Source organism: Chrysemys picta, chromosome 9 (assembly GCF_011386835.1).
Source record: "Chrysemys picta bellii isolate R12L10 chromosome 9, ASM1138683v2, whole genome shotgun sequence".
NCBI classification, from domain to species: domain Eukaryota; kingdom Metazoa; phylum Chordata; order Testudines; family Emydidae; genus Chrysemys; species Chrysemys picta.
Genome location: NC_088799.1, coordinates 83,365,232 through 83,381,146, shown reverse-complemented (window position 1 = coordinate 83,381,146; position 15,915 = coordinate 83,365,232). Strand labels below are relative to the sequence as shown.

Genomic DNA, 15,915 nt, shown 5'->3' with positions numbered 1-15,915 from the left:
GATTACCGACTGTGGTCAACAAGTCCGTCTCTTATTTACACACATGGCGTGAAAGAGAGAATTCGAACCTTAGCTAGGCAAATCCTTATCCGAAAATCCTCAGTATCCGAAAATGAGCTTTGTCTCCTGATATGATCCATCACTCACTAAGACCATGGAAGTCTTACCATGGACTTCAGTGGGAGTTGGACTGCGCCCATTTGCAATGTAGAGGGTCCTATTGATCTGAAGAAGGTCTCTCCCCTCCATTCTATTATACTAAATAAGATCCTATTCCACATGAAAATGCATGTCAGGGAAAGATATAGCAAAAGCTCTCCAGTTGTGGCTGAGGAGTACCCTTTTGATCCTGGGGTTATTTTGTGCCAGGGCAGCCAATAAATATCAGGGAAATCTGACAGTGCTGGGGCCAACCTCACCTGCATGTTATGGCAAAGAAATCTCCTGCATTGATTACAATTTGATCTTCTGTAATGTTCAACTTTGGTTTCAGTAGCAGTTCTTCCAGAGCAAGACCTGAGCCAAAATAAAGGAGAAAATACACAGTTAGGAATGTTTTCCAGGGGATACATTTATTAGAACAGACACAATTGAATATGAGGGAAGCTTTCTGTAGTTCATATCTTTGGGGCCAAATTCTTCTTTCACTAAACTCATGTTACTCCACTGTAGCCAAGGGCTACATGAGGTTAAGTGAGAATGGAATTTAGCCCTTTTACTTTCCAGTGTTTACAATATCTTTTCTAATGTCTGAAAATAACATTTGTTTCCCCATTCCTGTTTCATCTAGAGGTGGACCTACCCCATGTTACTCCCGTTTTAGGCTAGACTAAGTCTATTCATTTCCATTACACTGACATAAAAGTGGAGTGCATGGGGCCCTCAGTGAATAATTCAAATTGTCACACAAGACATTTTAAGTGTATGTTTTCCTTTAATGAACTACATTCATGGGGAAAATTTCTGGGGAGCAACTGCCTTCCCTTTATAAGTCTGCAATATCCAGTATATTAAAAAACAGCAACAACGACAAAACTGGCAGTATTCCTGAGTAATAGACACAAATACGGCAGTGACACTTGCTTTGTTTGGGGGCATTATTGTTGCAGAGTATAGCACTGTTTCATAAGGCAAATTTGCAGCTGTGTTTGTGGTCCTGTCACCAACATCAATCTGTCACATGGCTAGTGTGCAAACCTCTCTCCATAGGGCAGTCATCAGCTTTTACTGGATGCTATCCTGACCATCAAATTCCCTAGGGCTCTCTAATAACTGGCAGTGAGGATGCTAAGAGTATGTTTTATTTTGCCTCCTCAGTATTAGTAAATCATACTTGACATTTTTCAAAGGTAGATCTAAAAGCGGTTTACACAGATTGGTTAACATTATTATCCCGGTTTTACAGATGGGGAAATGGAGGCACAGAAAGGTGAAGTGACTTTGCCATGGTCACATAGTGAGTCACTGGCAGAGCAGAGAAGAACCCATGTTTGCTGCTGCTCCTCTCTTTGGCAGAATTTGCCATTCAATTGAACTCTTAAAGTGATCCTGCCAACTGATTTCAAGGTCCAAAGGTTAGATTTTGTTTTAAAAGGGTTTTTATGAGACCTAGCCTAGATTGAAATGTTTGTTTTCATGGTAGATTTCAATAAATGTAAACATCACCTTCCTATGCTATGAAGCCAAACACAGCTGCAGAAAGTGAAACTGACAAGAAACAAAAGTGAAACTGGCCAGATCAGTTGCCTTGCCCACACTGAGGGAAGAGTAATCAGCACAACCACAACTATGCTTAGATTTGTTTCTCATTTTCCAGAGCTATGACATTAAAGTCTTATGTTTTCTTTCCCTGTATGCACTTCAATTCTTCATCTTCTCCCTCACATTGAACTTGTTAAGCCAGAAATCCTTAGCTTGGCTTATAACAAAGGCATTTTACTCAGCAGTGTAGTGATGTTAATGTATCGAACAAAGAGAAACAGAGCTTTCAGCTGATGAAAAAGTGATTTTCCTCCTGCCACTCCCAAATTTCTCTTTTAAAAAATTCATGTGAAATGGTCTCAGCACTGCATGTTCCTTTCATGAAGAGTGACTCACTCCCACTTACAGTAATCTGGCTTCCTTCATGAGCTATTCAAATTCCCATCAGAAACTCAGCAGAGGCTAGCTAATACCCCAGAGCTCCAGCCTTCTAAAAATGTTGCTTTCTAAAGACGGCTCCACTCAAAAACATTTTGCTAGAAACCCTCAGCAGGTGATACCAACTGTCTTCCTGAATTGCAAGCTCCCTCTCAGATGAGACATTAAACCAAGGTCTTGACCACTTGTCGTCATTAGAGATCCCATGGCACTTTCTGTATGACTACAGTTATTATATAAGCTCCAGTGTCCTGGCCAAATTCCAAATTTTGCATTCTACCCTGTAGCTTCAATTTCACTTATAGCTCACTTCTTTGTCTGAAAATTGTTACAGCAGGTAATGTCATGGGTGCACAATAACTGCTGTGTGCCACTCCAGAGGGGGCTGAATTGCAGTAATGGCTAAAGTTATTCCTAAACAATAACAGGCTGTGCAGTGTCATGTTCAGTAGGGGCTCAGGAGAAAAAGTTTGTGAGGCAACGTGTCCCAGCATTTTTTACTAACTGCCCCAGCACTCGGTTTGGAGTTTGCGCCGTATTCTGGAAATATCTCATTCAAACTCAGCATGCTCTGAGTATTAACCCAGTTATTAGAATGGGGGTGGCTAACTTGTCCTTTGCATAACCACGCCCACCTATGTAACTTGACGCCTGTTGTTACAGATCCACTTTTCAGCTACTTCAGTTCCTCTAAGACAACACATTTATCTGTTCAATAACAGCCGGTCCAGTAACAACCTGTCAGTGGCCAGTAGGTTTGGAAATATTTTTCAGTTTGTCATTTAATTATCTGAGCTTTATTTGAGTCCTGTGTGTATCTAGCTGGTTTTCTCAGGATATAGCCACTAACGTGACTCAGGCTAGTTACATGGGGGCTTCAGCCAGTTGCTGCTTGGCATTGGCAAGTTGGCAATACTGGGTCTGTAACCAGCCGACTGTGACCCGACATCGTCATGATCGACGCGGAAAAGAAGAAGATCCTCATGGTGGACGTCAGGGTGCCATTCGAAAACAGGTCACCGGCCTTCCACGAGACCCAAGCTTGTAAGGGGTTGAAATACACCCCGCTGGTCGACACCCTGAGAGCCCAGGGCTACGAGGTCCAGATCCACACCCTGATCGTGGGAGCCCTGTGCGCGTGGGATCCTCACAACGAGTCGGTGCTGAGAGCGTGCGGAGTCAGTTGACACTACGCCCAGCTCATGAGACAGCTCATGGTGTCTGACACCATCAGGTCAAGAGACGTATACATGGAACACATCACAGGACACTGTCAGTACCAGGTCGAGTAATCGAGACCACCGGTCAGGGAAATAACCACTTCCTTCCTTCCCTGATGAACCAAGGGATGCACCCCACCTATCTCCTTATTCACTACACCAATACTGACTTGGATTCTAATACATTCTATGGGTGGCGTACCTGAGATCACATATCCACTGACGTTTTAAAAACTCCTTCACCCCAATCTGGATCTATGCTGGTTATGTGCTATTTATGTATCTTGTGAACCTTGCATGGTGTCAAGTATCAGAGGGGTAGCCGTGTTAGTCTGAATCTGTAAAAAGCAACAGAGGGTCCTGTGGCACCTTTGAGACTAACAGAAGTACTGGGAGCATAAGCTTTCGTGGGTAAGAACCTCACTTCTTCAGATGCAAGATGCACTTCTTGCATCTGAAGAAGTGAGGTTCTTACCCACGAAAGCTTATGCCCCCAGTACTTCTGTTAGTCTCAAAGGTGCCACAGGACCCTCTGTTGCTTGTGAACCTTGTAACTGATACTTGTAATCCCTCATAACCCAAGCCTGACCCCAGATGTACAGTACCTTCCCTCTTAACTTGTGTAAATTTGACTTTAAACATTAACTTTAATAAAAAATTTAATTCTTCACCTGGTCCCTCTCATTCCTGCAGTGATTCTGAGGCCTAACATGGGGCTTCAGTGGTGCATTATGCTGGCTTTGTGCACAAGACTGAATTTCACCTTTGATGAGTGAATGCAGCATTGTTGTACTGGCTCTGTAGTGCAATACCATCAGCACGTTCTTGGCTGGCACTTGCTGATTAGATCCGAGCTGCTGTTGTTACTGGTGAGCAAGGCAGTTGTAAGGTTTTCATAATACTTGAAAATGTTTTTGCAAAAGACAAAAGTGTTTTTCAATTACAGTGTTTATGTGGCTGAGCTACCTCTTTCACAGAGTTTGTTTTGGCTTCAGGAAGCTGAAGAACAGAATAAACAAAGTGTAATTTCAATGCTTTTCTCCCCCATGCAGGGGGGGAAATCCTTACCACACACACACTTCATGACTGCAGCCAGGGAACAGGAGGGGTATTATAAACACAGCGTGTGCCCTCTCCTACTTGCCAAAGCCATATTAGAGAGTGGACAGAAAAAAAATCAAAGGTGAACTGAAGAGGGTGGACCAGTGGGAAAACTGAAGCCGCATTGAATTAGAATCACCAGATGCTGAAACTGGCAAGGTGACTCCTCATGAAATTTACATCCCTCCTGCAGTCCCATCAGGGCCTGACTTTGCTTCCACTTTCCAGATCATTGCCCTGTTGGCCAAGAGATCATTTTTCTTGGAGGCAAGGCCGGGGGCTGCCACAAGACATGGTGAGAAACAAGAATGGGAGTCACCCTATTTTAATATTTGATTTATTTATTTGGAGAGGCTCAGGGGGTTGAGAAGCCAGTGGAATTATGAAAGCAACTTCCAGCAGAGAGTGGCAGGGCAAATAAGCTAAGTCATACTTAACAAAACATACCTGAACCCCCGCTCCCCAAATACTGCATCCTAATATTTATTTAGTTAGGGCTGGATTCTGGCACCCGTATTCACACTGAACAATACCAACAATGAGATAGCTTGTGGCAATAAGGTACTGCTCAGCTCGAGGACGGGTGGCAGAATTTAGGGGTGAGATATGCAGCTCTTACTCTCCCTGGTAAGCACTTACTCACAGGAGCAGGGCCACTGATGTTAGGGTTGAGCAATCTAGCCTCGAAAGTCCTGTCAGGTCAAAGTTAATTCAATGTTCGCTTTTATATGAAGAAGCTTTTAAAAGTCCTAGGAAGCTTGTCCAGCGCACTGCATATTTATTTATTGAAACATGGTGAATTATATTGTTGCCCTGCTCAGTGTATTCAGGTGAGCTATTTAGATTTTATGGCTTTATCAATAAATTTCTCAGCATTTACCAAAAAGATTTTTTTAATCCCACGCACCTTCAATCAAAAATGTCAACCAGACACTTACAGAATCTCCCTTAAAAGGCTCCATTGTGACTCCCACAGGCCTCAATTCTACAACCCAATTTGATTGGGCAGATTGTCCCTGGACCTGAATAGAGTCCTGCTGAAGTCAACGGGCTCTGCCCGCCCAGCTCAGATTGCAGAATCTGGGCCTAGAATAACATTCTCCTTTCGCCCAGTAAATAATTCTTGTCCTTCTTCTAGGAGTACAAGGGTCATGACATTAATAACAAGTGTTCATGCCAACCACCTCATTACCAGAGCAAACCTACAATGAAGAGGAGGCAGGAAACCTGTCTCCATTTTGCAATACAATACATAAAAGCAACAGGAAACTCATATCAGCACTGGTGACTGCTCCTGCCATCTTCTCCTCCCTGAGTTAATGGTGGGTACACAGTGCAGAGGGGAACTGCAGTGAAGTTAATACAGCCTGTATTCATTGCTCTGCAGGGTTTGGGTGGGGGAGTGGGTGGCTGGCCTGGTCCCCTCTTACTTCCCCCCCCTTGCACAGATTCCTGGGGTCTGGGATGGGAGGGAGGAACCAACACTGCCGAACTGGCTGGCCCCCATCCCTTTTGCACAGCGAGGGCCACATCTCTGTACAGCATTCCCTCTGCATGCAGATGTGAGGGGAGATGATTGGGGTCCTGGGTAATTTAGTCCAGGCTCAGCACTTAAAAGAAAAGGGTTTTACCATCTTAGCATGATAATGATTTATTTGTATTACAAGTAGCACGTGGGTGTGGTCAGGTCCCATTATGTTAGGTGTTGTACAGGCGTAGAGTAAGAGACAGCCCCAGCCCCGAACAGCTTACAGTCCAAGGCATTGCCACCAACTCTCATGCTTTATCACAAGTCTCAGGATATTTGGTAGTTTTTCCTAAAGTCCCACTCCCAGGAGTCAGGTGATTCAGTAAACATCTCATTAAAAAAGCGAGCTTCTTGATCTCATGGTTGAAAAGAGCTTGAAAATGTGAACCCTAAGGGCTCCAGCACTGGAAGATAAATAAAAAGAACTCCACATTTATAATTATTTTTTAAATCGAACGGTTTTTGATCCCTTGGGATTGGCAAAACAGACACATGGTGGGGAGGGGACACGGGCACAAATAGGGGATGTGACTGTGCCTAAAGTCAATGGTAGAGCCAGGAACAGAACCCAGCTTTCTTCTGGCTCCCAGCCAGTATCCTCGCCACTGCATCATGCTGTTTCCAGGGAGTTTTTAAAAACATTGCTCTAGATGTTGAAAACACATCCACAACCACATTATGCAAGTGCCTGGAAACCAAGCTGACTCAAATGCAAAAGGTAATCCAGTAACTGCAAAGGGAAGAAAATTATGTCCAAAATTCTTTCACTTGTAATAATCTTTCACTTGTAAACAAAGGTATCATTTGTTATACAGGTCAAGTCAATTTTTAATTTATGATTTTAAGCATCATCTGTGCAGATGAGATTGGAGAGATTGAATATGTGCATCTATAGTGACCGCTAATGTCAATATGAAATCTGATTAAAGGATCCATATGTCCATTTTGGTGGTGAGGTAGAATAGGTGTGTAGGCTGCCATTCAATTTCCAGTCCAAGCGGTTGTACTATTGGTTGAAACTATAGTAAAGAACAAAATTGTCAGACACATAGATGAACATAATTTGTTGGGGAAAAGTCAACATATTTTTTGTAAAGGGAAATCATGCCTCACCAACATACTAGAATTTTTTGAGGGGATCAACAAGCATGTGGACAAGGGGGATCCAATGGATATAGTGTACTTAGATTTTTCAGAAAGTCTTTGATAAGGTCCCTCACCAAAGGCTCGTAAGTAAAATAAGCTGTCATGGGATAAGAGGGAAGATCCTCTTATGGATTGGTAATTGGTTAAAAGATAGGAAACGAAGGGTAGGAATAAATGGTCGTTTTTCAGAATGGAGAAAGGTAAATAGTGGTGTCCTCCAGGGGTCTGTGCTGGGCCCAGTCCTATTCAACATATTCATAAATGATCTCGAAAAGGGGATAAACAGTGAGGTGGCAAAATTTGCAGATCATACAAAACTACTCAAGATAGTTAAATCCCAAGCAGACTGCAAAGAGCTACGAAAGGATCTCTCGCAACTGGGTGACTGGGCAACAAAATGGCAGATGAGATTCCATGTTGATAACTGCAAAGTAATGCACATTGAAAAACATAATCCTAACTATACATATAAAATGGGTCTAAATTAGCTGTTACCATTCAAGAAAGAGATCTAGGAGTCATTGTGGATAGTTCTCTGAAAACATCCACTCAATTTGCAGCGGCAGTTAAAAAAGCGAACAGAATGTTGGGAATCATAAAGAAAGGGATAGATAGTAAGACAGAAAATATAATATTGCCTCTATATAAATCCATGGTACGTTCACATCTGGAATACTGGATGCAGATGTAGTCGCCCCATCTCAAAAAAAATATATTGGAATTGGAAAATGTTCAGAAAAGAGCAACAAAAATGATTAGGGGTATGGAATGACTTCCATATGAGGAGAGATTAATAAGACTGGGACTTTTCAGCTTGGAAAAGAGATGACTAAGGGGGGATATGATAGAGGTTTATAAAATCATGACTAGTGCGGAGAAAGTAAATAAGGAAGTGTTATTTACTCCTTTTCATAACACAAGAACTAGGGGTCACCAAATGAAATTAATAGGCAGCAGGTTTAAAACAAACAAAAGGAAGTATTTCTTCACACAACGCACAGTCAACCAGTAGAACTCTTTGCCAGAGGATGTTGTGAAGGCGAAGACTATAACAGGATTAAAAAAAGAACTAGATAAGTTCATGGAGGATAGGTCCATCAGTGGCTATTAACCAGGATGGGCAGGATGGTGTCCCTAGCCTCTGTTTGCCAGAAGCTGGGAATGGGCGACAGGGAATGGATCACTTGATGATTGCCTGTTCAGTTCATTCCCTCTGGGGCACCTGGCATTAGCCACTGTCGGAGGACAGGATACTGGGTTGGATGGACCTTTGGTCTGATCCATTATGGCTGTTCTTACAGTTGTATGTTCCTTTTATGTAATTCAGCACAAGGAAGAAAGGAAAAGTGAACCATGACATAAAAGATGGTCTAACGCCTGCATCAGATGACAAAGAATAATTAATAATCAGACAGAAGGCTGCTATCTTGACAGCTACATAAAGCATTTTAGGGCTAAGACCCTTATTCTGCAAAGACTCATGCACATAAATAGCTTTATGCACATGTTTGAACTCAATAGTCTATCCATGTGTAAAATTACGCTCGTATGTATGTCTTTGTAGAATTAAGCCCTAGAAAGTATAAGGTCCCTCTAGAAATCACTGAAAATCAGATAGTTTCAAAGTTGATTTAAGAGGAAAATATATGTTTAATGTTTTCTTTTAATTTAATTATTGATAAGAGTTTGGGTTTTTATTTTTTAACCCTAAGACATTTTATCCTGAAGTGACTTCATCCTTTTATCAAAATTAGAAAGTACTTCTTAAAGTTAAAGTGTAGACTAGAAATGTGGCTGTGCTCTGAAAAGTGACTGGGCAAACAACATCATGGGGTTGTAAAAATAATATCCTGGGTTCTGGCTTGAGTGTCATCACCAGTAAATAAAGATCCTGCAGTTAGAGCATGGTGAGGCATAGCATGGCAGTAGTTCTACTGGAGATGCAAGAGACAGAATAGATGGCAGCTCAGTCTCCTACTGCTGTTTTGCCTCTGCAAGGCTAACTGGAGTAAAAAGCAACATACCATATTTTTGTCAGAAAAGTCAGCAAATCTGATTCTGAGAGAGCTCCACTGATGTGTAATAAGGTGTTATTTTTACAGTGGTATTTTAATGATCATAATTTACACCAAAGGAGACCCTACTCTCACTTGAGTGAGGAAGTTCTGCTATTCAATGAATAGCTGTGTGCATGGAGACCGAACATCCATAATCATTTGTGGATTTAGGTTCAAGGTCACCATTCGCAGGAAGGCAAGGAACAGCTGTGCTACCAGCTCTCATGATTTTATCAGGAGTCTCACAATATTTGCTATTTTTTACTAAATCCCCAGCTCCTGAAGCCATGTGATCATGAAGAAATCTCAGCTTTCTTTTTTTTCTTTTTCTTTTTTTTAAAGTAAGTTTCTCTAGCCCTTGTGGTAATGGAGAAAGCTTGGAAAGATGACCTTGAAAAATACCAGAAGGTAAATAAAAACCTCTCCTCCCAATTTTTAAAATCTTATTATTTATGCCAATCTCATGATTTTGGGGGGATGATTTTTTAATGTTTGGGGTTGGCAATAATAGAATCAGATACTAACTTATAATAGGGTGAGATGCCTCGTCTTCTCCATTCAGAACACATAGTTTCCACAACTAAATGGTATTATTACTACTGGCTTTGACCTCATCTGAAAGACAGGAGGGATGGTGTTGTGGTCAAAAGATGAGAACATAAGAACGGCCTTACTGGGTCAGACCAATGGTCCACCTAGCCCAGTATCCTGACTCCGACAGTAGCCAGTGTCAGAGCTTCACAGGGAGTGTACTGAACAGAGCAATTTTGGAGATTTGGGTTTAATTCTTGACTCTGGCATAGACTTCCTTGGTGACCTTGGGCAAGTCACTTCATCTCTCTGTGCTTCAATCCTGCATCTGTATACTGGGGACAATTTTACTCAATTTGTCTGCCTGGTCTATTTAGATTTTAAGCTGTCTTTTTCCATGTGTTTGCAGAGTGCTTAGTGCAATGGGGCTCTTTAGGTGCTGCTGTAATACAAATAACAGAAGCAATATTAGTTTGTGTGCACATTGCCCTGCTGAACAACACTGTCTCCTAAAGATTTCGCAGCATAGCATTCAAAGCTTATGATAAAGACAATAGTATAGTGGGAATGTCATAGGAGTTAGAGGAGGTATGGTTTAGACGGTGACTTATCTCAGATCTTTACCAGTGTAATAAATGTCCTGCATGCCTGATGCTGGCACCCACACCCTTCTGTATGCTGCCTAAACCGTGCTTATCATCAATCACCTGATTCTTCAATACGGGGAAAACCACTCAAAGGTGATGTGAAAATAAAATACAAGCCCGGAAAACAAAACTCCTTAAAGAAGTGAGAGCCAGTCAGTAGCAACCTGCCAAACCATCAGAGCAGGCCCGAGAAGTTTCAAATGCACGTGTTTCTCAGGCACGTGAAACAGTCACATTTTTAAACAGAAGCCCAGTACCAAGCATACAGAGGCAACGCAGCTACTTAATAGCCTCCCAAAATAGGGCTTGACTGTAAAAGAAAACTCCTAAGGAAGATCACTGATAAGCCTTTCTCAGTAAATGCCATAAAGGCCGTGGAGATGGGCCTCTGAACCAGAGCAACGGACGTCACCTGTGTCAACCTGTATGCCCTCACTGCCGTCTGCCTCGTCAGCACCTCTGACACTGTTGGTAGAGCTCTGCTCTCATTATCATCTGACCATTGATCCACCTGCCCTCTTTCTTGCTCCCTGGGAAAATCAGGACTGATGCAGTATCCTGAAGCTGGGTGCTGACAAGTAGGTAAGTTTCTGTGACTCTTTCTGGGAGAACCTCCCTCTGACAGTAGAAGGTAATGCCATTGTGGCCACATTGGAAAAGGCCCGTGATTAAAGCTTTCTATACACCATAGTTTAAATGACAGGCTGCTGCTGAATGTTTCAGGTATGAAGAGAGACAGCAGGCTGGCAGATGAATTTAATGTTTCAGGTACCTAATATCCTGCGGATTTCAGGGGTATGTTACATGGACGAGGGCTACTCACCAAGTTCACCTGGAGACTAGCTACAAAGAGGTAAAGTACACGATGGATTGTGTAAGGTGTGACAAGCAGGCAGACCACCAGCAGTGGGTAGTTTCTGTTTGTCACATAAAATATGAAGCCACATTTCCAGTGAGTTCACACTACAATCACTAGACAGAAGATTTTGCAAACACAGGTCTATCGTGGATTTTAAAGACACATCTGGTCTATGTGGTGAATTTTCACAGGTGCTGAATACCCATAACTCAATGGGAATCAATTGGAGCTGGCAGGGCTCAATGGGAAATCAACGGAGTGCTACGCAGTTTATAGAGCACTTTGAAACTTTTTTGAGTTGAAAGGCATTGTACAAATAGAAGCAATGTGCCTTGCCCTAGGAAGCTGTGTTGTTATGATTATTTATATAACAAGAGTGCCCATAGACCCCAGCCAACATCTGTGCCCCATTGAGCTAGATTCTGTATGTCCACAAAACAAACAGCCCTTTGCTCTGAACAGCTTACAATTCAAATAGACAAGAGGTGGGAAAAATGGGACAACATACATGCAGCAGATTAGCAATTGAGGGATTACTTGATTGAATTGTTCAAGGTCAAACTAGGAGTCTCTGGCACAGCCAGGACTCAAACCCAGGTTTCCTGAGTCCAATTACTTGTCCATGAGACCATTCTTCCCTGCACTGAAGCAAAACAACTTGGCAGGAAAATTGGTCAACATGTACAATTTTAGAACCTTTAGGTTTTGTGGAGGGTTTTAGGGGAAATGTATAAGACAGAACACAGAGAGCCACATGCATCCGAAGAAGTGGGCTGTAGCCCACGAAAGCTTATGCTCTAATAAATTTGTTAGTCTCTAAGGTGCCATAAGTACTCCTGTTCTTTTTACATATTCATGGATACTTCTGCGAGTGTAAAAGAGTGTGTGTGGGTAGAGCCTTGGCAATATGTGGCCCAAAGTTATGGATCCAGTTCCTAGAAAAGGTTAACTACACCTCTACCCCGATATAACACAGCCCGATATAATAGGAATTTGGATATAATGCGGTAAAGCAGTGCTCGGGGGGGGGGGGCTGTGCACTCCGGCGGATCAAAGCAAGTTCGATATAACGCGGTTTCACCTATAACGCGGTAAGATTTTTTTGGCTCCTGAGGACAGCGTTATAGCGGGGTAGAGGTGTAATTCATTCAAAGCAGAGGAAAACAATCTATAGATCTGCTTTACAGACCATTAAAAAGCTGTCAATAAAAACTCTGATCCCAGAGCTGTGTCAATGGGCAAAGCAATAGGTTTGCTGACTTTCCCAGCCAGGGGAGTTAGTATTAGTTTAGCTGATTCGTGAGCAGTGTAGTCCACACCTGTTCTTGTTTTCTGTGCTGCACAAACAGACGCCTGGTACGGCTCAGCTAAAGACAGTAGCTTGGGTGTGAATGTTTCCAGCATCAACAAAAATAACATCATCCGTCCCAAGTGGATGGGAGATCTACTGTATCGCAGTAAAAACAACTGCTTAGCAGAGCCAGTGTTTAAAGATAAGATACGTTCTCATGGGCTTTGCTGAGTTCCTGTAACACTGTCTTACCCAGAGACGCATCAGCATTTCCTGACAAACTGCCACAGGGTCACTCACGCTGGTTTCCTCCTCTAATCAACAGCAGCCCTTTGGAGGGGTCACTCAATTGCCTTGGGTGTTGACGTTTGGAAGCCCCGTGTTAATTAGCAGGGCCTTTCACCCTTTGTTTTTCTGCTTTAGAAATGCAGCCGTCACATTCTGACCACACCTGCTTGGAGGAAACTCCTCCAGCAGCCGACGCCATACGCTTTCCTGACTCTTACTGATCACTGTATCAATTACAGATTTATGGAAAGGGGCCACAGAAAGCGGTGCTAGGTCAAGACTACTTGGTCTTGAACTGCACCAACTCATTAATCAGAGCCATTGTCTCCTTCTTGACACCGTGGTGCACAGAGAGCTTAATAAAGACAGAGACATCGCTACTCTGTGTCCAGTTTGAGTTATGGAGGGGCCATAGGCGTGTCCTTTCTTCTGACAGATCCAGAATTTAGAACCTCAGGCATAAGATAAACACGAGCGCTGGGAAAGGGGGTAGCAGCATCTGCAATCAGCTGCAAAGTGATATGCACTCAAGCGTGGTTTGAAGTATTTGGGAAATGCCGTAATCTCGTAGCTATGGAAAAAAGGCTGGGAATGTTATTTCATGGTCAAAATGATGGCAATTCCTTTGGGAAAGAGAAGACCTGGCTCAGCTCCAGGATTTAGAAATATGCAGAGCCAGTGGGAGTGAGAGAGGAGTCCATGCTGATTTGATGCACTAGGGACTCTTTAGAAAAACCAAAAAAGGCAAGGGGCTGCATTAGCCTTCCCCAACCTAGTCCTCCCAAAAGAAGCTGTTAGGGTTACAGATGCAAGTGTTTCACATCTTGTTTCCCAGACACTATTACTAAATGTGAACTGCAGACAGGCCCTTCAGTTCTTCATCCCACGGGACTGACTGTAAGGAAAAGAACTGTCTCTTCTCAGGACAGGACTTTAAAGCTGGTGAAGTTACTTATTGACAGGCCTGGAGAATGAGGGCCACTGTTCAACTCTAGAATGGGCTTAGTATGGGCAGCAGCAATGAATGATCTCACTGCCCTACCAATGGGCTTGACCCAATTAATGTTCATTGACATCAATGGGAAACTTTCCCTTAATTTCAATGGGGTTGGGATCAAGCCTAATATGTCTTACTAATAGTGTGGAGGAAATACCACTAAGGGTGAGACGGCAGATCAAACTCATCCGCTCAGCCACAGCCTCTCTCCAGCTACCCTTTGGACAGCAGGAGGCATTTAACAAACCTCCTCAGTGATTTTATTGCCACCTCAGCCTCACCCTACTGGAAATGCTACAACTGGAAGTCTCTTCTAGAGTCTTGTGTAGAGACAAGAGTGGATCTCTGCCAGGTTTTTTCCCTCCTTCCCTGGAAGCACCAGTATTAGCCACTAACAAAGGCAGGATAGAGGACCGGATAGCTCCATCTCTAGTCTGATCTCATGTGGCCAATCCTATGTCCCTGTGTTAGCTCAGAATTCTCATAAGGGATGAGTTTTGGAGGGCGTGTTTGTGCACTGATTTATCATCACGTCTATTGTGTGTCAGCCTGACACCTCTTCATAGATGCAGACATACTTAAACATGGGCTGCATGTTAGGGTTTCTAGTTTTCCAAAAATGCTTTGTTCACTTCCCATTAATCTAATCAGGATTGCTCTATGTGGGAACATTTGTATGTTGTGCATAGTCACTTAGACAGTTTTGGATGCTAAAGAAGGAATGTTTTAAAACCCCTTTAATTAAATTACTTTATTATTTTGAGCACTTATCAGCAGATTAGCTCATTTATCAAAGGTGACATGCGAGGCAGGAAAGTCAACAGCAGTAACTCGTGAACTTCATGTATGTCATTACTGCGGCACTAAACAGTGTGTTCGCTCACACATCACTGCGATTACATTTGGCACCTCTCTATATTTCTTTCAAACTTATTTGTTTTGTACAGCTGCAAATAATGAAGGCAATTGTTGCGCTGACTCCATTCCAAGAATTATTCCCCAACCTCTGAGTACGTACAGAAAGAATCACTCCTTATTGAAATATATTCTGATGTGAGCCAGGACCTCTGGTAAAAAAAACAAGTAGTAAATCTGTATCTGCCCAAGCAATAATTTCTCTCCTATTCCTACTTTGCTTTAACATTTATATTTAGGCTTGGCAGAATTTGATTTTTTTTATAGTTTCAGTTGATAATATCAATGTTTATTTTTAAGAGTTTTTACAGCATTTTTTTCTATTTAAGTTTTCACACTTGCGTAAAAATATGCTTTGAAAGCATTTTTTTCTATTTTTATTGATTTAAATTTTCCCAGTTGTGGGTGATTATGTGGGGTGTCAGAGAAGAGTTATTTACTGACACTAGTTAGTCACTGAGATTCAAAAACACTAATGTTTTATGACCATTAAAACACAACTTGTCAATGTCACATGTCAAAATATACAAACTCGAATAAGTTCTCAAGCAGCATTTTTCTTATTTTGCCTATCTGTAAATTTCAATTATTATTGATGGAAATATTTTTCTAGTCAGTTTGGATGTGTATGGTGAAATCGATGTAGATCAACATTTACCAATAAAAATCTAATCCTCCCACACCTATTGATGTTTGACTTTTAGCCTGAAATTCAGAAGGGGCTGCAGAATTAGTTCATCAAAGAGAATGGCCATTATTATAAAGAGGAGCTTTCTGATATCAGTGTTCTGCTCCAATTGCCCATCGGAGAGGTTACATCTTTCTAACTCTAAAGTAACAAAAATCACCACTTTCCAAAAAACACCAACCATTTCCTCCTCTGCGTCGATACCATTATTATTTCAGACATTTTTAAAAAGCTATATAATTGTTAATTTTTATGTTTCAATCTTAATACCTATTACACACTTGTCAACAGGCTTAGAAATATACAAACGGGTTGCCATTACATACAATTAATCCATCAGAGGGTCCTGTGGCACCTTTAAGACTAACAGAAGTATTGGGAGCATAAGCTTTCGTGGGTAAGAACCTCACTTCTTCAGATGCAGGCTTGCATCTGAAGAAGTGAGGTTCTTACCCACGAAAGCTTATGCTCCCAATACTTCTGTTAGTCTTAAAGGTGCCACAGGACC

The 15,915-nt window shown here is 42.2% G+C and overlaps 1 protein-coding gene across 2 annotated transcripts in view; it reads right to left on the bottom strand.

Annotated features, from left to right (window-relative positions):
* LOC101936531 (vascular endothelial growth factor receptor kdr-like) overlaps positions 1–15,915 on the bottom strand; it is a 184,969-nt gene that overhangs the window by 131,667 nt on the left and 37,387 nt on the right. For both annotated transcript variants that reach the window (XM_042851029.2, XM_042851031.2), the window contains exon 2: positions 420–516. In XM_042851029.2, the coding sequence (XP_042706963.2) occupies positions 420–516 (97 nt within the window). The remainder of the gene's footprint in view (positions 1–419; positions 517–15,915) is intronic.